Raw genomic sequence first — 24,430 nt, 5'->3', positions numbered from 1 at the left:
TTTACGAAACTAGGTAGCAATCAATGCATTACGAAACTATAGTACATTCACATCAGCCGTGCATTTGGTGCATAGCGCTGTCCCTTACGACGTTCCTGATTGGTTAGTGGTCAGCCAATCACAGCGCTGGAAAATGGCCAATCTGCAGTCTCTCTCAAAGCTGGAGAGAGTGAACATCGCTTCGAGCCCTGAAGAACATGTCTTTCAAAAGTTATAACTTTCATTAAACCTCAGTTTTACCCAAAGAATAGTAGTGTTTCCAAATTTCATCACTAAACATGTCAAGCCAATGGTTGAAGGATTATAATGATATATGAATTATTTAATTCAATAAACTTAATGGTAAGATATTTGATAGTGAAATAAACAAGAAATTTTTAAAGATAAAATGTATTCTTTCATTCCTTACATCAAAATACTGTACAGTGCATTCATCATTTATCGTCTTGTGTCTCATAAAATTTCAGAGCTTAAATGTCATGGATGGCAATGCTACCTAAAAAGTATAGGTAGGGCTATCAATCAATATGAAAATAGCAAGTAAGCGATTAAGAATATTAAAATGTGGGGGGATGCACGCATACTATAGCCTATCCTGAGCAACCAGCCAGCTCCTTACACATTCCTTAGGCCTACTTCTAGAGGAATCTCTTGCTTTCGCTTGTTGTTATTTGGGGCCGCACTTGTATGTCAGATCTTGCATTCTAGTTCAACAAACGAGCCTAGAATTATGTAATGACTCATCTATGGCCGTCTGCAATCAGCTACACTACTAATATTGTGAGCCTCCTCGCCCCCTACAAAAAAAGTTACATACACATATACTTTTTTGTGTATCTACATATGTATGTAGTCTATAATTACACATTTTAATTGTTTTCCGTACCGCGGCCCCTAATAGGGCGCTACTGTAAAGTGCAGCTGGTCGCACCCGCATAAAGAAGTTACCTCTTTGTTCGGATGGCCATAGACGAGTCATTACATTTTATCTTTAAAATTTCTTGTTTATTTCACTACCAAATATCTTACCATTGAGCTTATTGAAGTAAATAATTCATATATCATTATAATCCTTCAGCCACTGGCTTGACATGTTTAGTGATGAAATTGGGAAACACTACTATTCTTTGGGTAAAACTGAGGTGTAATGAAAGTTATAACTTTTGAAAGACATGTTCTTCAGGTGTCGGAGCGGAGATGTTCACTGTCTGGAGCTTTGAGAGAGACTGCAGGCTGGCCATTTTCCAGTGCTGTGATTGGCTGACCACTAGCCAATCAGGAACGTCATAAGGGACAGCACTAGGCACCAAATGCACGGCTGATGTGAATGTACTATAGGTAGGCTAGCGATCAACGAGCCGGGTTCCAGCTTTAACACACAAATTATATAAATTCCAGAAGTTTAAAACTAAAACTTTCAACTGTTTGTTAATATTGAGCACTTATCTTGCTATTTTTGATGTTTCCATAATCCTCGATACTAAAATGGAGAAAAAAGTAGAATTTTTTCAGAGCGCTGGTAACGACGTGAACTGTTCGCTTTAGACCAAACAGAGGATAATGGCTCCTTGGTCTTTTAACGGTCCGGTTGTAAACAAGAGGGCGGATGCGCATGCACAATAGTCACTTCTCTTTCTTGCAGGGTTCTTTTGATGTTGGAAAAACTGGGTTCAACTTTGCTGAAGATAAGGGAAAGTGCCCTCTTATCTTTGAGTCCATTATATACTCCATCATGTGTTATAATGTTAATCATTCCGACACAATACCTGGCCAAAAGACCAACTAGAAGAAAATTCTTTGATATTAGTTTGGTCACCATGGAGCTCTGGTAGACCATGGAAGGTACTCCTTGAGGACGAAACAGCGATTACGCTATAAAAAAAAATTACATATAATATATATATATATATACTGTATATATATATATACATACAGGCCTTCCCCTACTTACGATGGGGTTAGGTTCCAAAAAAACCATTGTTTGTTGAAAAGATCGTAACTCGAATATGGCCTAGCCTACACTAGGGTAATCAGTACCATATATGTAGCTCTTCGCTAGGTGGGTCTGCAGAGCGGTGGACTAGCACTTGCTAGGCCCAAGTTCGAGTCTCCGGCCAGCTGATGAAGAGTTAGAGGAATTTATTTCTGGTGATAGAAATTCATTTCTCGCTATAATGTGGTTCGGATTCCACAATAAGCAGTAGGTCCCGTTGCTAAGTAACCAATTGGTTCTTAGCCACGTAAAATAAGTCTAATCCTTCAGGCCAGCCCTAGGAGAGCTGTTAATCAGCTCAGTGGTCTGGTAAAACTAAGGTATACTTACTTATCTATACATATATGGTAGCCTAACCTACACTACACAGTATACTTTATACATATATGGTATAGTAATTATTAGTGTCTGCTAATTCTGCAGGTTCAATGCAGATTGACATGGTAAGTCAGTATAAAGAGAAATTGAATAACAAACAAGGCCTAGCCTGCACTTTCGTATATCATATGCGGTAGCCTAGCCTACATTATACTGTATTCTATTTTCACATAATAACACCATATTATACAAACATCAAAATAACGAATGTGCATCTTTTCCATGGATCTTTCAAAAAGTTATGCTTTACTACACTGTATCCAATTGTAAATATTCTTATAATGCTTTTGCATTATAAATTCCGATCATAGCGATCAAATGTTTTGGTTTGGGAATTGATCACGCGGTCTTTATTTCACCGCATTTAACTCGGCTCAGGGGGCATTTCTTGCTTCTAGTTAACGTAAATGAACCTCTAGATACTTTACTTATAAGGGGCATATATATTTTTCATTATACGAAGTGTTTTTAAGTCGAAATATAACTTAAATATGTCTCGTTCTGAAATTAATTTAGCTATTTTTTTCATTATTAGATGACGTTGGCGGCTGGCCGTTTGGGGGCATGTTTGTTTTGTGTAAAAAAAAATCAAGATTCGGTTCGCTTTTTTCTCTTGATTTCATCATCATACTACGAGCTTTTCGTATTTATCTTTTATCGGCGTGAAAACAACAGTAATATGTTCTTTCATGCCCAGTACTTTTGATTAAAATACTTTCCAATTTTATTTGCGGTCGAGTTTCATCCATGTTGCCAATGCACGATAATTTATAGTCATTAGCAGCTTGAACATTCTTTTCTCAGCTTCAACTACAACTTGCAGCTTAAATTTACTGTAGCACTATATTTCTTTGCCAATCTTTTCTCCAAAGCGGATAAGAGTATAGTGTACAAATATATCAGTACTTAACGTCATTTTTAACATAACTACAGTAATTGTTTAACCGTATGATGGTTGAAATACAAGCAAAACAGTTGTTATCCGATTCAGTTATTAGCAAAACAACAGCTTCTCGTTCGGTTGTTTATGGCTGACGCATTTTCGCAAGAGTATAAGGTTACTAACAATACTTTTATCATTCTCTTACTTTTTTAACTAGAAGATGGAATAAAGAGATGGGGAAAAAGAAGTTGGTCTATTGTAAGTTGGTCTCTCTTGCTGCTTGATTGTACAACAACTGTACGCTGTTGCCTGTGCCAGCTCGAAATTTAAAAATATTCTCTAAATATTGTCGAACTGGTATTAATTGTTAACTCCATCGTAAACTCGAATTATCATAAGACGAATTATCGTCACTCGTGCACTACCTGTGTTTACAAACACACAAACATTGCAAGCGAACACTGACCTATTTTAACTTCCGACACAACAAGAGCAAGTGAGGTCGGCTCATTGAATTAATGTACCTATTCCAGCCTCCCAGAGTCTCGGGCCAACATATCGTACAATGTACACTGCCTGATTGTACGTTGTTGCCTGCGCCAGTCGTCCGCGAAATTTAAAAATACGTATTTTCAAAAAATTGTTGTACTGATATTAATTGCTAACCCCATCGTAAAAGCGAATTATCGTAACTCGAGCACTACCTGTATACAGTATACACACACACATATACTGTATATACGGGCAGTCCCCGGTTTATGACTGGTCCAGTTTACGACATTCCGAGGTTGCGACACTTTTCACGTATATTCATCAGAAATTATTTCCCAGTTTACGATACATGTTCCAGGGTTATGATGCGTCGTACGCCGATCTGATGGAAGAAATATGGCTCCAAATGGCAGAATAATCAAAATTTAGAGGTTTTTTCCTGAAAAACTCAATAAAAATGCAGTTTACATCGTTTCCAATACACCTAGAGCATTAAAAGTAAGGTTTTCTTAGGATTTTTGACGATATTTCAGTTTATGACAATTTTTGGCTTACAATGCAGCGTAAGAACGGAACCCCCGTCGTAAACCGGGGACTGCCTGTATATACACACATATATAACTATACACACACACATATATAATATATATATATATATATATATATATATATATATATATATATTATATATATATATATATTATATATATATATATATATATATATATATATATATATATATATATATATATATATATATATATATATATTATTAAGAATATTCCCTCCTACGCAGAGTGACCACAATGCCACCTAGGAAGAGAAAGCCGTAACTTCTGAAGCTATAAAGGGTCCTGGAGAGAGGAGCTTGCTCTCAGAATTGTCAGTGGCACCACAGAATCTAGAGCTCCATCCCTTGCTCTATCAACTACCTATTTCTGACATGTGGCTGGCAGTAAAAAGTAACTTTTGTTGTGAACTGATTCGCTTGCCCTGCCCCTCGCTAGGCCTCATAAGAGAGCTTCAGCTCCTAACGAAAGGTAATGTACCAGGATTAAGGTTTTCCGTCATCCACGTTCCCCATCTCCTCCAACTGTGTTCCTTTCTTTTCATAGTGCAATATAATTACAGTGAGACCTGCATTGCTTTGTATTTTGTGCTGTTTAATTTGCAAAGCATTTACGAGAAGTGTAACGTAAGCGTATGATATTTGAGTCACTGGAATCAAGTTCAGTTTTGGCATCTTCAATGCAATTCCTCGATTCCCTCATTACAGTGCTAGTTTCGGTTAAGTAACAGTGAGTGTTTCGACTGCAGGATAGGAGTACCCAACTGTGGATCTAAGTGTAACTGTGTGCGTAGTGGCCTCGCTACTTCATCAACAACCTTTGAAGTGGGAAACCCATTGTACTCCCTCCAGGAAATTCTCATTAACCCAGAATTACACTACGATTATTCTGATGTGTTTTCTTTTGTAAATATAATGAATTAAGTTAAACCTCAGTTTGCCTAATCACTAACCCCCTGATATTTAGTCGTTTGTAATTTTAGCTGTCCCCAAGGCCAGAGTCCAGATTTTTTGTGGTAATTAAGGTTAAGTTGCGTATCATCCTAGTATACCCCATTTATCTAGCAAGACCTAGCTTTAAAATTATAACAATATATATATATATATATATATATATATATATATATATATATATATATATATATATATATATATATATATATATATATATATATATATATATATATATATATATATATATATATATATATATATATATATATATATATATATACATATATATATATATATATATATATATATATATATATATATATATATATATATATATATATATATATATATATATATATATATATATATATATATATATATATATATATATATATATATATATATATATATATATATATATATATATATATATATATATATATATATATATATATATATATATATATATATATATATATATATATATATATATATATATATATATATATATATATATATATATATATATATATATATATATATATATATATATATATATATATATATATATATATATATATATATATATATATATATATATATATATTATATATATATATATATATATATATATATATATATATATATATATATATATATATATATATATATATATATATATATATATATATAAACATTAGTCTACAAACGTCCTTTAATATCAATTCGCTCTACCTAGGAAATAATATATTTTCATATATGTTACCAAAGGGAATTTTTAGTTGATAATAAGTTTGTCGCCGTAGGCTCGAACCAGCGAAGGACAAGAACTCAGGACTACAGTGACGCCTTAGCCCACAAAGCCAACAAGTGAGGTATAAGTTATTACCGACCCTCACCTACAAATCACCTTCGAACTCGGGTATTTGTATTTACTGTAGAATCAGTATCAACCCACCTCTGCCATGCTAACCTTGTAGTGCGTTTGTCGCATGTAGCCATATTATGATTCTAAATACAAATACCTGAGTTCGACGGTGATTTGTAGATGAGGGTCGGTAATAACTTATACCTCACTTGTTGACTTTGTGGGCTAAGGCGTCATTGTAGTCCTGAGTTCTTGTCCTTTGCTGGTTTGAGCCCACGGGACGAATTAACTTATTATCAACTAAAATTCCTTCGTAACATCGGTGAAAATATATATGAAAATATCGCTTTTATTTCCGGTGATGGTATCATATATATATATTGGATATTAAATATATATATATATATTTATAGAGTAATGCTTGTATATGAATCATAGATAGATGATAGATAGATAGATAATAGATAGATATATAGATATATAGATATATATAGATAGATATATATATATATAGATATATATATATATATATATATATATATATATATATATATATATATATATATATATATATATTTATATAAGCCCTTCTCAGTCTTTGTGAGAATTCCCCGGAATCCTGATGCAGTCGTAGGACGCCATTACAGGATGGGTCAACGGTCATCTTCTCTCAGACAGAGGAAACTTTCCTACCCCCAGAAACCCCCAAAAGTTCGTTGGGATTTAGCTTCACCTTACCTGGCACCGATTGGCTGATAGGCCTAAGGAGGAGTGCCAGGGCCAATCATGTCCAGTAGAGAAGAAATCGGGGGTTCTGAGGTATTACAAGGCAGGAGGAAGATGCCCAAAAGGCATCCTTTTGTAGGCAGAGCATTTTTGTCGAGGTTAGGGAAAAGACGTACTTCCCCGCGCTCATCTGCCAGGTTCCCCTTCAGCCTCTCTCTCTCTCTCGTGTTTACTGTAAATTTTAGTTCGCTTAGATACGTGGGCCCTTGTGTAAGTTTTAGATACTACAGATCATTGCTAAATTTACCCCCTGTGTCTTATTTAAGCATGACCAACAGTACTGAAGCCAGACCAGTGTAAGTCAACCCTATGAGAGATCAGGGTCATATATATATATATATATATATATATATATATATATATATATATATATATATATATATATATATATATATATATATATATATATATATATATATATATATATATATGTATATATATATATATATAATTAATAATTTATTCAGTTTTGCAGGCCCTTTTTAACGTATGCTTTGCTTGTTTAATCTAGTTTCTTTTGCCTTTCTCTCTGAAAGCTGGATTTTGGGTCTTTTACCTTCCCTCAAGGATTGTTATTGTTTTATATTGGTACTCCACCCATGAAGTTTGTTTCTTGTTTTTCATGTTTGTGATGGTGATTCAGCCATTCGTCTTCTGTGCCACGTCATATTTGTCCCTCTCCCGGAGCTGTCGAGGGGGCCTTGTGGCATTATCTCAGGAGTTCTGTTCTCGGCTCCGTCATAGAAGGACCAGTGTGCTACAATTTTTGGCAGTCTACGGCAGTTTACCTTTTGGGTAGAGGATACTTCTTGTTGCACACCTGCACCATGTTGCGTCACTTGTGAGTGACTTCGTGTGCTCCTGCCCTTAGTTTGAAGCTGGAGTGCTTGGGGCCTGTTGCTGGAGGCTTGGACTCGGTGTCTCACCGTGCTTATCTACCCGTTTTCTTCATTATTTGGAGGAGAGCTCAGCATTTGCTCTCGTGAACAGCCCATTGTGCGAGCGTAAGATACGCTCTGTATTCTCCTGCCTCTGCCCTTACACTGCGTCCTTGGAGTCGTGAGGAGACCCTCCAGTGGCGAAGAAGAGTAAGCCCACTTTATTATTATTATATATCTGTTATCGTCATTAGTTTCTCCGTGCGTCAGAGCAGCATCCCCTTTATCGTTTGTAAGGACGTCAGTTGTACGCCTACAGTGTGCCAGCATCGGCATTCATCTGCAAGGACTACCCTATTTAGCCTTAGTGTTTGTTTGCGTTGTGAAACCAAAATATTGGATCCTTGTTAATATTTTGCTAATGTATGTATTTCATACAAGGTATTAATTGAAATGTGTATATATATATATAGATTAAGGTTTTCCTTTCCCCCCCTGGATCTCCTACTATCGTATGCTAGGGAAAGAGTGTTTTTCTTACTTCCACTTTCTCTTATTTCTTAGCATGCTAGTTAGGTAGGCGATAGAGGAAGTGACTGATTTGTTGTTGTGTGTGCTAGTTGTGTTTTTTTTTTCTCCCCATCATTCAGTTTTCAGAGGGGTTCTTTTGCTATGTGTTGTTTTGTAATAAATTATTGTTAATTTAGTTTGTGGCTTTGTGTATCCTCTCTGAGATTGTGCTCTTTGAGTGTTGGTTTGTCAGGGATCTTACCCATTTTGTGGTACTGATCTGAAATACAGGCCAAAAAGAACCTTAAAAACTTCAGACCATCTTGAAGTTCCTAACAATATATATATATATATATATATATATATATATATATATATATATATATATATATATATATATATATATATATATATATATATATATATATATATATATATATATATATATATATATATATATATATATATATATATATATATATATATATATATATATATATATATATATATATATATTATATATACCCATACACACACAAATATACATATAAAAATACATACATATATATATACACATATATATACATATATACACATACATATGTGCACACACACACATATAAAGGCAGTCCCCGGTTATTGGCAGAGTTCCGTTCCCGACAGCGTGACGATAACCGAAAATCACAGAAAACTGAAAATCGATAATATTGCCGGTCCTCAGTTATCGGCGCTGATAACCGGGGATCAGCGCCAATAACCAGGGATAGGTGTCAAAAATCCGGTTATCGTTGTCACTAGACAAGCGCCGTAAGACCGGATCACCGATAACCGGGGACTGCCTGTATATATATATATATATATATATATATATATATATATATATATATATATATATATATATATATATATATATATATATATATATATATATATATATATATATATATATATATATATATATATATATATACACACATATATATATATAGTAAAACCCCGTATTCGCGATCTCATGATTCGCAGACTCACATATTCATGGATTTCTCTGTGGAACATATCTACCGATTATTCGCGGAAAATTTGCCCATTCGCGGTATTTTTCACTCAGAAATATTCACTAATTACTGTATTTTCATCTCATTTTCATGACTAAATGCACTTTTTGTGATAAAACTATTAAACTACTCAGGTAATGCTCGAGTTACAATAATTAGATTTTGCAATGGGGTAAGCAATTAATACCGATACCGCAATATTATTTTTAAAATATATTTAAGTTCCGTGCTGGTGCAGGCAGCAGTGTACAATCAGGCAGTGAGGGAGACCAAACTACAATTGACAACTTTTTCTCCATCTCTTCATCCCATCTTCTAGTTAAAAAAGTAAAAGAGAATGATAAAAGTATTGTTAGTAACGTTATACTCTTGCATAAATGTGTATAGCCATAAACAACCGACCAAAAAACTGTTCTTTTGCTTATAACCGAATTGGACAACAACAGCCATTTACTGGTATTTCAACCATCGTACAGTAATAAACATTTACCGTAGCTTATAACACACATGACGTCAAGTAGAATAGGACTGATATATTTTTAAATTATACCCTTAGTCAGCATGGATAAAAGATTGTCAAGGAAATATACTGCTAAATTTAAGCTGCAAGTTGTGGCTAAAGCTGAGAAAACAATGTTCAAGCTGCTAATGACTATACTATAAATTATCATGCATCAGCAACACGGATGAAACTTGATCTAAATTAAAATTGGAGAGAAAGTATTTTAATCAAAACTACTGGGCATGAAAGACCACATTACTGTTATTTTTACGCTGATAAACGATAAATACGTAAAGCTCATATTATGATGAAATCACGTGAAAATAGTGAACGGAACCTTGAATTTTTTTTTACACAAAACAAATGTCCTCAAACAGCCATCGTCATCTATTAACGAAAAAATAGATGAATTACTTTTACAATAAGACGTACTTTAGTTATGTTTCGACTTAAAAACACTTTGTATAACGAAAAATAACCTTGCCCCATATAAATAAAGTATCTAGAGATTCATTTACGCTAACTAGAAGCAAGAAAAGCGCTCTGAACTGAATTAAATACGGAGAAATAAACACTGCATAAACGCTTTCCAAACCAAAACAGTGATCACTATGACCGCAATTTATAATACAAAAAGCAATAAAAGAATATATACAATATTATTGGATACAGTGAATTAAGGCATAACATTTTAAAAGTTGCATATTTGTTATGTTGACGTTTGTATAATACGATATGTGAATATAGAGTACAGTATAATGTAGGCTATGCTACCGTATATGTATGCAATGTACCATAGTGCAGGCCAAGCTAATTCTTGTTACTCAATTTCTCTTCGCACTGAATTATCATAAGTCACTTTGCATGAACCTCCAGAATTAGCTGATATTAATAATTACTATACTGTGTATGTATAGAGTATACAATACTTTATAGTGTAGGCTAGGCTACCATATATGTATACATGGTACTGAATACCCTAGTGTAGGCTAGGCTATGTTCGAGATAAGTTTTGGTATTTCTTAGGTTTTTTCCAACAAATGATGGTTTTTTTTTAAACCTAACCCCATTGTAAGTAGGATAATACTTGTAAAGCATTTTTAGTTTGTTTTGTGTCTGTTTGAATTATCAAAATAGGCAGTTCTAAGTGCTTTTAGAAGGGTTCTAAGTATTCGCAGGTTTTAGCTATTCGCGGGAGGGTGTGGTATGCATCCCCGCGAATACGGGGGTCTACTGTATTTATATATGTAATTGTAATAGCCACAATGACCTCTTAGCTTCTTGATTCTTTGCGCTTTTTTTGATACGCTTGTCACTACAAAGCCTTGAGATCCAAGTGCAAGAAACTGAAGTGGTTGTGAAATCCAGGAGGGAAATGTACCCGTCACTATAATCACAAGGTGGTCACGTTACCGACCTGACCGTCTCGTGGTCAGGTCAGCAACGTGATCACCTTGTGATTATGGTGATGCAGGCTCGTTCCCGCTCCCGGATTTCACAACCACTTCAATTCCTTGCACTTGGATCTCAAGGCTTTGTAGTGACAAAAGTATCCAAAAAAGCGCCAAGGATTCGAGAAGTTAAGAAGGCATTGTAGCTATTATTACAATTACATATGTATCTGGTAAACAGTGACCAGTAGATTGTACACACACACACACACACACACACATATATATATATATATATATATATATATATATATATATATATATATATATATATATATATATATATATATGTTTACCATTTGACAGTATTTTAGCTGTTTTGCCTGCTGGTGTTGATGTAAATGATTTTTACTCTCTAACTTGAATAACCAGGTACCATCCATAAAATTTACTTTAGAATTAGAAAAAGACAACTGCCTCCCTTTCTTAGATATTTTAATACATAGAGAACCATTTCAATGCAAATTCAGTATTTATAGAAAACCAATCAACAACTTGACTTATGTCCATTTCTATTCAGGCCACCACCTAATATCAAAATACTGTAGCCTATCCATTTTTTCTTCTATGTTTTTACGAGCATTGAACATTGTCACACTGTCAGTCCCCAGTGTGTGTGTGTGTGTGTGTGTGTGTGTGTGTGTGTATATATATATATATATATATATATATATATATATATATATATATATATATATATATATATATATATATATATATACATATATACATATATACATATATACACATATGGTACATATGGTAATATGGTATACATACATACATATATATATATATACTCGGTAATTGGGCGGCTACTTGGAAATCTTAGCTTAATGATAAATAATATTGCCAAGACCAGGAAGAACATTCTTTATTGTACAAGCTTTGAGGTGTAAAACCTCATCATCAGGCTGAAAAAAACCGACAAGGATGAGAATCAATAAAATTACAATAAAATGAACTGTCATAATAAATCTTCAGCAAAAATACTAACAAAATATATAAAATGAACAAGTAAATACAAACTAAAAGGGTGAGACATAAAATAACGAAAAATTAAAAACACAAACATAAAAATATGAAAAAATTAAAGTGAAATGTAAACAAACTACCACTCACAAAGTAAAATATTTAACGACCTAATTGAGTACCTACTATGAAATTACACGATAGCTAGTTGAATACCAGACAAGTTGTTCAATTCCGGCTTCATCTTTTTAATAGTCAGCGACTCTGAAATTAAAAGGTCCAGTCTATTTGAACAAAAAGACAGTACCCAAAAATCCAGGTCAGTGAAAGGATGGTCCTGTGCTAAACTGTGTTCTCTAATGGCAGAAAAGGGTGGTTTGGAAAGGGGAAACCTAGTTCTAATAGAAAGACCTCTGTGTTCCAAAATTCTGTGTCTGAGCCAGCGGGAGCTAGATCCCACATATCGCAGACCACACTGCGAACAAGTGAACAAGTAAACAACACAGGAATTAAGGTCCACAGGCAGAGTAGGCTTCTCTCTCAAAAGTGATCCTATTGTAAAAGGATTACAGGAAACAAACCGGAAACTGATTTGAGGGAAACAATGCTTAAGTATTTCTTGTAACTTTTTTCGGACCATATAGCTACTATGACCAAGGTAAGGCAATTTAATGTACTTTACATCTTTACTAGCAGTACTGTACACCGGTCTGGGACAAAACTTTTCATTTAAAAAATTTTTCAGAACTTTGTAAAATACAAAAATGGGATATGAGTTTTCAGAAAAATAATTCTGGAGGAAAACCATATCTTGATGAAATAAATTAAAATCACAACAAACATTGTAGGCTCTATTAATCAAAGTGCGTATTGAGTTCATCTTATACAACTTTGGCGAAAAACTGAGGTAATTCAATCCCAAGCCAGTAAAAGTACTTTTCCTATAAACAGAGATCTCAAATTTGCCACTATTTCTGTATACCTGTACATCTAAAAATGACAAGTTATTATCCTGTTCCGTCTCACAAGTAAAAGAAATGTTAGGGCGACGAGAATTAAAATATTCAAAAAACGAATCAACATGTGATAATTCCTTAAACACAAGGAAAGTATCATCTACATACCTATGGTAATACAAAGGTTGGAAAGCACTAGGGCATTCAGACATCCAAATCCTTTCACAATAACCCATGAAGCAATCCACATATACAGGTCCAAGGGAATTTCCCATAGCTACTCCATCTATTTGATTATATAATTTACCATCAAAAGTAAAAATGCCATCAGCAGTTGCTAAATGTAATCATTTTTGCAAGTTTATTTTATTAAGTCCAAACACTGATAAATGGTTTTCACATATATTATTAAGAATAATGTCGGTTGTTTCTTTTAATGGGATATTGGTGAAAAGAGAGGTTACATCGAAACTAGCCATTACAAAATCTTGGTTAAAATTGAAAGAGCATAATTCTTTAACAAATTTGGAAGAATTAGATATGTTAAATTCACTTAAAGTTAGAGGGTTTAAAACTGGAACCAAAAACTTAGACAGGTTATAACTAAAAGTACCAATTGAGGAAATAATGGGTCTTAAAGGGTTTCCTATGTTATGTACCTTAGGCAGGCCGTACAAATAACCAGGCTTAGACCCTGAAGCAAATAAAGAGCTATATGTAGCTTCCCAATCTTATCTCTCAGACCTCTAAGCAACCTATTTAGTTTGTCTTCTAATTTCAAAATGTGACTCGTAATATCTACATTTAAAATCCTAAATTTTGTATTGTCAGAGAGTATTTCATTAATTTTATCTAAATAATCAGACCTATTCATTAATACAACACCCTACCTTTATCTGGCTTGGTAATAACTATACTATTATCGTTCTTAAGGTTACGTAAAATATTGATTCTGTCTTTATTTAACTGATTGTCACCCTCCTTTTTCTATTAAAATTTTTGAAGGTATCGTTTGCAATTACGGAAATTTTGCTAAAAAAGTGAAGTAAGGGTTTCACTGCCAAAAATGTCACAGCATCTCAAAGTTGAACATAGTTTTTCAAAACTTAAAAATACTTAAAGAAATTGAATTTCATGGGGATCAAAGCAAAATCAAGACCAAGAGAAAGAACTTCCTTTTCATCTGTCGTTAAATTTATGTTAGAAAAATTAAAAATAACTTTACTACTATCTACTTTCTTATTAACGTCAACACCGAGATTTCTTAACTTTCTATTGTGTGTAAGCCTAACATCAGCCAATTTTTTCTCAACGTTGGAATCTAAAATCGATGACAAACACTTAAAATCCAAAAAAGAAAGGTTGTTCTTTAAATCCCTATCTAGTGAAGACAAATCTGTTAAAACTACCTCTTTCTTTCGTTTTTGTGCTCTAACCTCAAAGTCTAAAAGTTTAAACTTTAATTTATTTCATCAAGATATGGTTTTCCACCAGAATTATTTTTCTGAAAACTCATATCCCATTTTTGTATTTTACAAAGTTCTGAAAAAATTTTTAAATGAAAAGTTTTGTCCCAGACCGGTGTACAGTACTGCTAGTAAAGATGTAAAGTACATTAAATTGCCTTACCTTGGTCATAGTAGCTATATGGTCCGAAAAAAGTTACAAGAAATACTTAAGCATTGTTTCCCTCAAATCAGTTTCCGGTTTGTTTTCTGTAATCTTTTTACAATAAGATCACTTTTGAGAGAGAAGCCTACTCTGCCTGTGGACCTTAATTCCTGTGTCGTTTACTTGTTCACTTGTTCGCAGTGTGGTCTGCGATACGTGGGATCTAGTTCCCGCTGGCTCAGACACAGAATTTTGGAACACAGAGGTCTTTCTATTAGAACTAGGTTTCCCCTTTCCAAACCACCCTTTTCTGCCATTAGAGAACACAGTTTAGCACAGGACCATCCTTTCACTGACCTGGATTTTCTGGTACTGTCTTTTTGTTCAAATAGACTGGACCTTTTAATTTCAGAGTCGCTGACTATTAAAAAGATGAAGCCGGAATTGAACAACAACTCGTCTGGTATTCAACTAGCTATTGTGTAATTTCATAGTAGGTACTCAATTAGGTCGTTAAATATTTTACTTTGTGAGTGGTAGTTTGTTTACATTTCACTTTAGTTTTATTTTCATATTTTTATGTTTGTGTTTTTAATTTTTCGTTATTTTACGTCTCACCCTTTTAGTTTGTATTTACTTGTTCATTTTATATATTTCGTTAGTATTTTTGCTGAAGATTTATTATGACAATTCATTTTATTGTAATTTTATTGATTCTCATCCTTGTCGGTTTTTTCAGCCTGATGATGAGGTTTTATACCTCAAAAGCTTGTACAATAAAGAATGTTCTTCCTGGTCTTGGCAATATTATTTATCATTAAGCTATATATATATATATATATATATATATATATATATATATATATATATATATATATATATATATATATATATATATATATATATATATATATATATATATATATATATATATATATATATATATATATATATATATATATATATATATATATATATATATATATATATATACATATATATATATATATTATTTATCATTAATATATATATATATATATATATATATATATATATATATATATATATATATATATATATATATATATATATATATATATATATATGCAGGGGAACTCTGAAATCCAGATGTACTATCTGCCACTTAGAATAGAAAATTCTGCCTCTTCTGTTGAGTACTGTATCTGGCAGATTGTGTAGATGTAAATTAAGGTTAATGTGACGAGTAGTTATATAACAAATACTATGTAATGATAGCAACAGTTGAGCATTATGATAAAATACCTCTCTTCCTGCTAATTTCCAATTAATTTTTTAAAGTAACATACAAATGCAATAAAAACAAAAATACTAAAATTCTTCACAATATTTAGCTCAGCTTTTTGCAAATCACTGTTAAATATTTGTAACACTGGCAAACACATGGTAAATATAACTCACTGAAGCAATAGCAGCCTCCGAATCTTCTCCTTCAGTTGAAGATAGTTCTCCAGGTTGGGATGAGTCCCCCAATTCTTGACTGCTGAAGTCTTCAGCATTTTCCACTTCTACCTTCTCAAACTCAATGTCATTTTTTAAAAGAGTTCCTTCATCAAATGGTTTACACTTTATAAGCTTTCCTGATTTTACACTTTGATTAATGTGCATCATATCAATTTCTAGACTGCTTGCTTCTATTTCTCTCAGTGAAGTTGCTGTATGTGACACATCCACTTGTTCTAACTCTTCATGCTTCACTTTAGATTTCTTCACTTTCATGACATCTTTCCCTATTGCTTTCCTCTTCCCGGGCCTTCTAAAATCTCTTGAGCCTTTCATTACTTCTTCTGAAACCATCCCCTCACTTATGTTCTGATCTTTACTACCTACTGAATTTCTTTCCTTCTTGGACACCTCTTTATTTACATCTTCAAGTATGTGAAATGTAACCGGTGACTCAGTCGATGGAAACTGCTGTTCCGTCTCATTTAGTGGATCTCTTGGGTCACTTATATTACGCCCAGACATCTCTGTATGAGATGAGAACCTTCGAAGTAGGCTCTGTGGTTGGTCATCCAAAAGAGGCTGTTGTTGTTGGTCCATCATAATTATCTGTTCAGGAATCACAATATCAAATATCAATCTTTTGGTGGCTAATAGTGCAACTATAGTTGCACAATATCCTCCTTCATGAAGGATGACTACTGGAACACCTTTTTCTGAAATGTCATTTTCATCCTCTGGGTTTTTATCATCAGCTATAACTGTGGACATTTCCAAAGAAGCAGGTTTGATAATGGAGGTGGTTTCTTTACTCTGTGATTTCAAAGATGGTATAAGTTTATTCAGCAACGTTACTTCCTTATCATACATCCTCTTCAACATATCCCAGGCTTGATGGAATATTTCATACTGATACTGAAAAGAAAAAAACTGCTTAAATTTTATCCAATTATCATTACAAGAGTTATAATGACATTCATTTTCTCTCCCTCTGAAGATATTTAAAAGAAAAAAAAGGATTTTAACTGTAGTTCCAAGAGATAATGGTTCTCAAACACAAATCAAAAGTAGGTTGATTATTTTACCTTTACCATTAAAACACAAATCAAATTTAGGTAATTATTTTATCTTTACCATTAAAACATAAGACCTTAAATATGCTGACTGTACTCCAAGAGTATGAAAGTAAAATTTTGAATTTTTTTCTCAACAATGAAAAATCTCTCGTAAATGAAAGTATTATGTCTAATAATAATAAGGCAGGAAACATTTCACTATCAAAGAATATACTCAAAATATGAATATAAACATTTATGACAAGCCATTTGGTAAGAGCAAAACTACCTGCTATGCCTTAACAATCTAGAGGGATGAGAGTGACAGTATGAGTTAGTCTGATAAAGTGGTTCCAGTGAATACATGGATAAATGTCTCAAATGAAATCTGGGCCACATGGCTAGCATTAGGGTCAAGGAGGCCATTTAACACTTTCACAGTAATGAATACAGTATATGGAATAATCTGAAATTATTAAAAAACCACATAAAAAAATACATACCAAATATGGACATTATGCATTTCTTTCACACTTATCTGTACATTTATAAACTATATTAAAAACAAACTATTTCAATGTCATAACAAATCCCAGTGTCTTTTTAAAAAGGCTATAAAGGGCTAACTTGATCCTTTAATTCAAAATTTTGGCAAGAAACTTTGACTGAAAGCAATTCTTTCCTTATTCACTTACAAATCAGGGGTAGTGCACCAGAATGTGTTCAACTAACAGTAACCTGTCACACTGATCATACACTGATACCCAATCCTCAACTAAGTTTCAAAAGTTCTATTTTTCAATTCCTATTAAAATTTGTTGCCCATGGACTAATATTATCCATAATACTTCTGAATTAGTAGCAAACAGGGGGTTTGGGGAGAGCCACAGTTCTTGCCATTTCCTTAACCCTTAAACGCTGAGCCTCTATTAACAAAAGCGTCTGTCGTATACCGGCGGCGTTTGGGAGTGAGCGCCAAAGCGGAAAAAAAGTTTTTTAAAAAAATCACAGCACGCTTAGTTTTTAAGATTAAGAGTTCATTTTTGGCCCCTTTTTTTGTCACTGCCTGAAGTTTAGTATACAACCATCAGAAATGAAAAAAAATATCATTATCATATATAAATAGACAGTCCCCGGTTTATGACGGTCTCGGCTTACGACGTTCCGAGTTTACGACGCTTTTCAAATATATTCATAAAAAAATTATTTCCTGGGTTACAACGCATGTTCCAGGTTTACGACGCTGACAAAGCCCGTCCGACGGAAGAAATATGGCTCCAGAATGGCAGAATGGTAAATTTTGGAGGGTTTTCTGTTGAAAAACTCAATGTAAATGCAGGATAAATTGTTTTCAAGGCACCCAAAGGAATAAAAGTAAGGTTTTTTACGATTTTCGACGGTATTTCAGACGACGCCAGTCCGACGACGATCGGAAGAAATATGCATCCAAAACAGCAGAATGGTCAATATTTGGAGGGTTTTTATTTTGAGAAACTCAATATAAATGCAGGATTCATTGTTTTCAAGACACCCAAAGGATTAAAAGTAAGGTTTTCTTACGATTCAAAAACGGTATTTCGGACGACGCCAGTCCGACGACGATCGGAAGAGATATGCATCCAAAACAGCAGAATGGTCAATATTTGGAGGGTTTTTATTATGAGAAACTTAATATAAATGCAGGATTCGTTGTTTTCAAGACACCCAAAGGACTAAGAATAAGGTTTCCTAACGATTTTCGACGGTATTTTGGCGACGTAATCCGACGCACGATCGGAAGAAATATACATCCAAAACAGCAGAATGGTCAATATTTGGAGGGTTTTTATCATGAGAAACAATATAAATGCAGGATTCATTGTTTTCAAGACACCCAAATAATTAAAAGTAAGGTTTTCTTACGATTTTCGACGGTATTTCGATTGGACGGCCGGTCCGACGACGATCGGAAGAGATATGCATCCAAAACAGCAGAATGGTCAATATCTGAGGGTTTTTATTTTGAAAAACTCAATATAAATGCAGGATTTGTTGTTTTCACGACACCTAAGGAATAAAATTAAAGTTTTCTTATGATTCTCGACGGTAATATTTGGGATGACTCGTGTCCAACGATACTGACGGAAGAAAATTTACATTCGGATTTTTTCATAGAGCAATATTCACTAAATTACTGATTTTTATTTTATTTTCATGACTAAATACATTTTTTATGATGAAAAAATTATTTACTAATTTTAAAGTATTAATATTAAGTAACCACAGGAAAGTATCGATAAAAGTTAAGTTAAAATCCCGTGAAATCATAAAACTGCTTACCGATGTAATCACTTCATTCAACTCTCTCTCTCTCTCTCTCTCTCTCTCTCTCTCTCTCTCTCTGTTCTCGAATAATTCACGAATAATTTCACTTCTGCGATTTAAGTAAGGCCAACCGCCCATATCTCTCTCTCTATTGCATATATCCTTCAAAAAAATATCGACTACTGTATGTAAACATAAAAATATACTAAAATCCCATCATTGCTTGTGTGACAATTTTTTTATTGCTTTTTTGAAGGCTTATGACGATACCGGCTCGGGGGATTAGAATTAGCCAATAACAGAGCTTGTAGCAACCCCTTCTCTCCATGACGATACGCTATTGGCTGGCAGGACTGACAGTAGCCAATAACAACTTGTAACAACCCCCTCATCCCCTTCCCACCCTCCTTGACGACATGCTATTGGCAGGAAGGGTGGGATTTTAACCAATCACAAAGCTTGTACCTCACGGGCTTTGCATACACTATAAAGAGGGTGCGTAGTATTTTTTCTCTCTCTCTCACCAACGTGAGAGAGAGAGAATGACTGCATAACATTTTTCTAACAAATTTGTGGGAGATGACGATTAACTACGTTTGTATGATATATAAATGACTTACCTAATAAGAGCTAATTTTCAAATATTAATAAGATTAAATAATAATAATAATACAGCATACTGAAATTACAACATTTATGCATTTTCAAAGAAGACTAAGGGCAGAAGATCAGTTTCTCTCTCTCTCTCTCTCTCTCTCTCTCTCCAAAAGGTAGAATGAGAAATGAATAGATATATTATAAATCGATACTAAGTTCAGCCCTTCACTCTCACAGGAAAAGATACTGCTAATTTGAGTCTCTTTATCTATGCACACTGTGTGTGTGTTTGTGTTCATGGTGCTTTAAAAGTGCTTGGTAAAAGTAGTGGTAGCCTACATCTTTGGAAGGCAAAGAAAAAAGCAATTTTTTGTTGTCAGTCGCAGTAAAGAGAAATGGATTAACATTCCTCAAGAGATTAAAGTGATAAACTCTCTCTCTCTCTCTCTCTCTCTCTTGTGCCAGCACAAGAATGGCTGAATGTAAGTTGTAGTGGTAATTCATTCTCTCTCTCTCTCTCTCTCTCTCTCTCTCTCTCTCTCTCTCTCTCTCTCTCTCTCTCTCTCTCTCTGACTGGAAAAGGGTACTAGTCTTTAAGATGATTTTCAAAAGATATTAATATAATTTCAAAGATTAATACAGTAGTAACAGGATAATAATTTAAGCTATATTTGATGTAGGATGATACTTAAAGTAAAAATGGGAGAGCAATGTAGTTCTGTAAAATTCCAAGTCTTTTTCTGGTAGATAAGTGGTGAGGCAGTCTCTCTCTCTCTCTCTCTCTCTCTCTCTCTCTCTCTCTCTCTCTCTCTCTCTCTCTCTCTCTCTCTCTCTCTCACTTCAAAACAGTAGAATGGTACAATATTGGAGGGTTTTCATGAAAGACTCAATAAAAATGCAGGTTATGTCATTTTCAAGATACCCAAAGGATACTCAAAGGATTAAAAGTAAGGTTTTCTTACGATTTTCGACGATTTTTCCGGTTTACGACGATTTTCGGCTTACGACGCGTCGTCAGAACGGAACCCCCGTCGTAAACCGGGGACTGCCTAATATATGACAGCGCGAAAAAAAATTTCATATATAATTGTATACAAACCGTGCTGTTAGCAAAACGGTTAAAGCTAATAAGTTATTCTTTTTTCGTTGTATTGTACACTAAATTGCGATGATTTTGGTATATAACAAATTATAAAACGATCAAAGCAACACAGAGAGAATATTATCACAAAATGATGCAAGAATTCGTAACTCGCTGATGTAAAAACAAGTTTTATTCTAAAATTCACCATAAATCGAAATATTGTACTAGAGACTTCCCGTTTGTTGCCAATTGAAGGTAATTGATTGAATATTACTAGACCGTAAGTGTTTTTGCTTACAATTGCAGTTTTCGACCATTTTGGTAGCGTTAAAGTTGACCGAAGTTCGAATTTTTTCTATTTATCGTGATTTATACGAAAATATTTCAAAACTGATAAAAGCTACAACAATGAGTTATTTTTTGTTGTATTCTACATGATATTGCGCACATTTTCGTGTATAACACTTTATGTAACGCCTAATATAAAACGGTGTGAAAATTACAACAAGGTGACTCAAGAAATGCTGAGATTTTCAGCAGTTACAGTGCGCGGAGGGAAGGAAAAAGTTTTTTTAAAAAATTCACCATAAATCAAAATATTGTGCTAGAGACTTCCCGTTTGTTGCAAAATGAAGGTAAATGATTGAATGTTACTAGAATGTAAGAGTTTTGGCTTACAATTGCGTTTTTCGACCATTTCGGTCGAGTCAAAGTTGACCGAGGTTCAAATTTTGTCACATAGTGATTTATATGAAAATATTTCAAAATTGATAAAAGCTACAACCATGAGTTATTTTTTGTTGTATTCTACATGAAATTGCGCACATTTTCATATATAACACTTTATGTAATGCCTAATATAAAATGGTGCTAAAATTACGACAAGGTGACTCAAGAAATGCTGAGATTTTCAGCAGAGTTAGCACGTGCGGAGGGAAGGAAAAAGTTTTTTTCAAAATTCACCATAAATCGAAATATTGTGCTAGAGACTTCCCGTTTGTTGCAAAATGAAGGTAAATGATTGAATGTTACTAGAATGTAAGAGTTTTGGCTTGCAATTGCGTTTTTCGACCATTTCGGTCGAGTCAAAGTTGACCAAAGGTTTAAATTTTGTCACTTATCGTGATTTATATGAATATTTTTCAAAACTGATAAAACCTACAACCACTAGTTATTTTTTGTTGTATTCTACATGAAATTGCGCACATTTTCATATATGAAACTTTATGTAACAACTGATAGAAAATGGTGCAAAAATTACGACAAAGTGACTAAAGAATTTCTGAGATTTTCAGCAGAGTTAGCGCACGAGGACGTAAGGAAAAACTTTTTTTCAAATATTCACCATAAATCGAAATATTGTGCTACAGACTTTCTGTTTGTTGCAAAATGAAGGTAAATGATTGAATGTTACTAGAATGTAAGATTTTTGGCTTACCATTGCGTTTTTCGACCATTTCGGTCAAGTCAAAGTTGACCGAAGGTTTAAATTTTGTCACTTATCCTGATTTATATGAAATTATTTCAAAACTGATAAAAGCTACAACCACGAGTTATTTTTTGTTGTATTCTACATGAAATAGCGCACATTTTCATGTATAACACTTTATGTAACGCCTAATATAAAACGGTGCGAAAATTACGACAAGGTGACTGAAGAAATTCTAAGATTTTCAGCAGAGTTACCGCGCGCGGAGGGAAGGAAAAAGTTTTTTCAAAAATTCACCATAAATCGAAATATTGTGCTAGAGACTTCCCGTTTATTGCAAAATGAAGGTAAATGATTGAATATGACCAGAATTTAGATTTTTTGCTTACCAAAAAGACCTTAATATATATATATATATATATATATATATATATATATATATATATATATATATATATATATATATATATATATACGATAATTATATATATATATATTGAAATCTTAGCTTAATGATATATAATATTGCCAAGACCAGGAAGAACATTCTTTATTACAAGCTTTGAGGTATAAAAACCTCATCATCAGGCTGAAAAAACCGACAAGGATGAGAATCAATAAAATTGCAATAAAATGAATTGTCATAATAAATCTTCAGCAAAAATACTAACGAAAATATAAAATGAACAAGTAAATACAAACTAAAAGGGTGAGACGTAAAATAACGAAAAATTAAAAACACAAACAAAAATATGAAAATAAAACTATAGTGAAATGTAAACAAACTACCACTCACAAAGTAAAATATTTAACGACCTAATTGAGTACCTACTATTAAATTACACGATAGCTAGTTGAATACCAGACAGGTTGTTGTTCAATTCCGGCTTCATCTTTTTAATAGTCAGCGACTCTGAAATTAAAGGTCCAGTCTGTTTGAACAAAAAGACAGTACCGAAAATCCAGGTCAGTGAAAGGATGGTCCTGTGCTAAACTGTGTTCTCTAATGGCAGAAAGGGTGGTTTGGAAAGGGGAAACCTAGTTCTAATAGAAAGACCTCTGTGTTTCAAAATTCTGTGTCTGAGCCAGCGGGAACTAGATCTCACGTATCGCAGACCACACTGCTGAACAAGTGAACAAGTAAACGACACAGGAATTAAGGTCCACAGGCAGAGTAGGCTTCTCTCTCAAAAGTGATCTTATTGTAAAAGGATTACAGAAAACAAACCGGAAACTGATTTGAGGGAAACAATGCTATATGGTCCGAAAAAAGTTACAAGAAATACTTAAGCATTGTTTCCCTCAAATCAGTTTCCGGTTTGTTTTCTGTAATCCTTTTACAATAAGATCACTTTTGAGAGAGAAGCCTACCTGCCTGTGGACCTTAATTCCTGTGTCGCTTACTTGTTCACTTGTTCGCAGTGTGGTCATAGATGCGTACGGATCTAGTTCCCGCTGGCTCAGACACAGAATTTTGAAACACAGAGGTCTTTCTATTAGAACTAGGTTTCCCCTTTCCAAACCACCCTTTTCTGCCATTAGAGAAACACAGTTTAGCACAGGACCATCCTTTCACTGACCTGGATTTTCGGTACTGTCTTTTGTTCAAACAGACTGACCTT

At 33.6% G+C, this 24,430-nt stretch overlaps 1 protein-coding gene across 1 annotated transcript in view; it reads right to left on the bottom strand.

The window, feature by feature from the left end:
* The window catches only part of LOC136849552 (general transcription factor 3C polypeptide 1), a 1,135,756-nt gene that overhangs the window by 386,548 nt on the left and 724,778 nt on the right, over positions 1-24,430 (bottom strand). The window contains 1 exon segment of the mRNA XM_067122889.1: positions 16,298-17,254. Coding sequence (XP_066978990.1) covers positions 16,298-17,254 — 957 coding nt within the window.

This window comes from Macrobrachium rosenbergii, chromosome 21, assembly GCF_040412425.1.
Source record: "Macrobrachium rosenbergii isolate ZJJX-2024 chromosome 21, ASM4041242v1, whole genome shotgun sequence".
Lineage (NCBI taxonomy): Eukaryota > Metazoa > Arthropoda > Malacostraca > Decapoda > Palaemonidae > Macrobrachium > Macrobrachium rosenbergii.
This window is presented reverse-complemented; position numbering and strand designations above follow the sequence as displayed.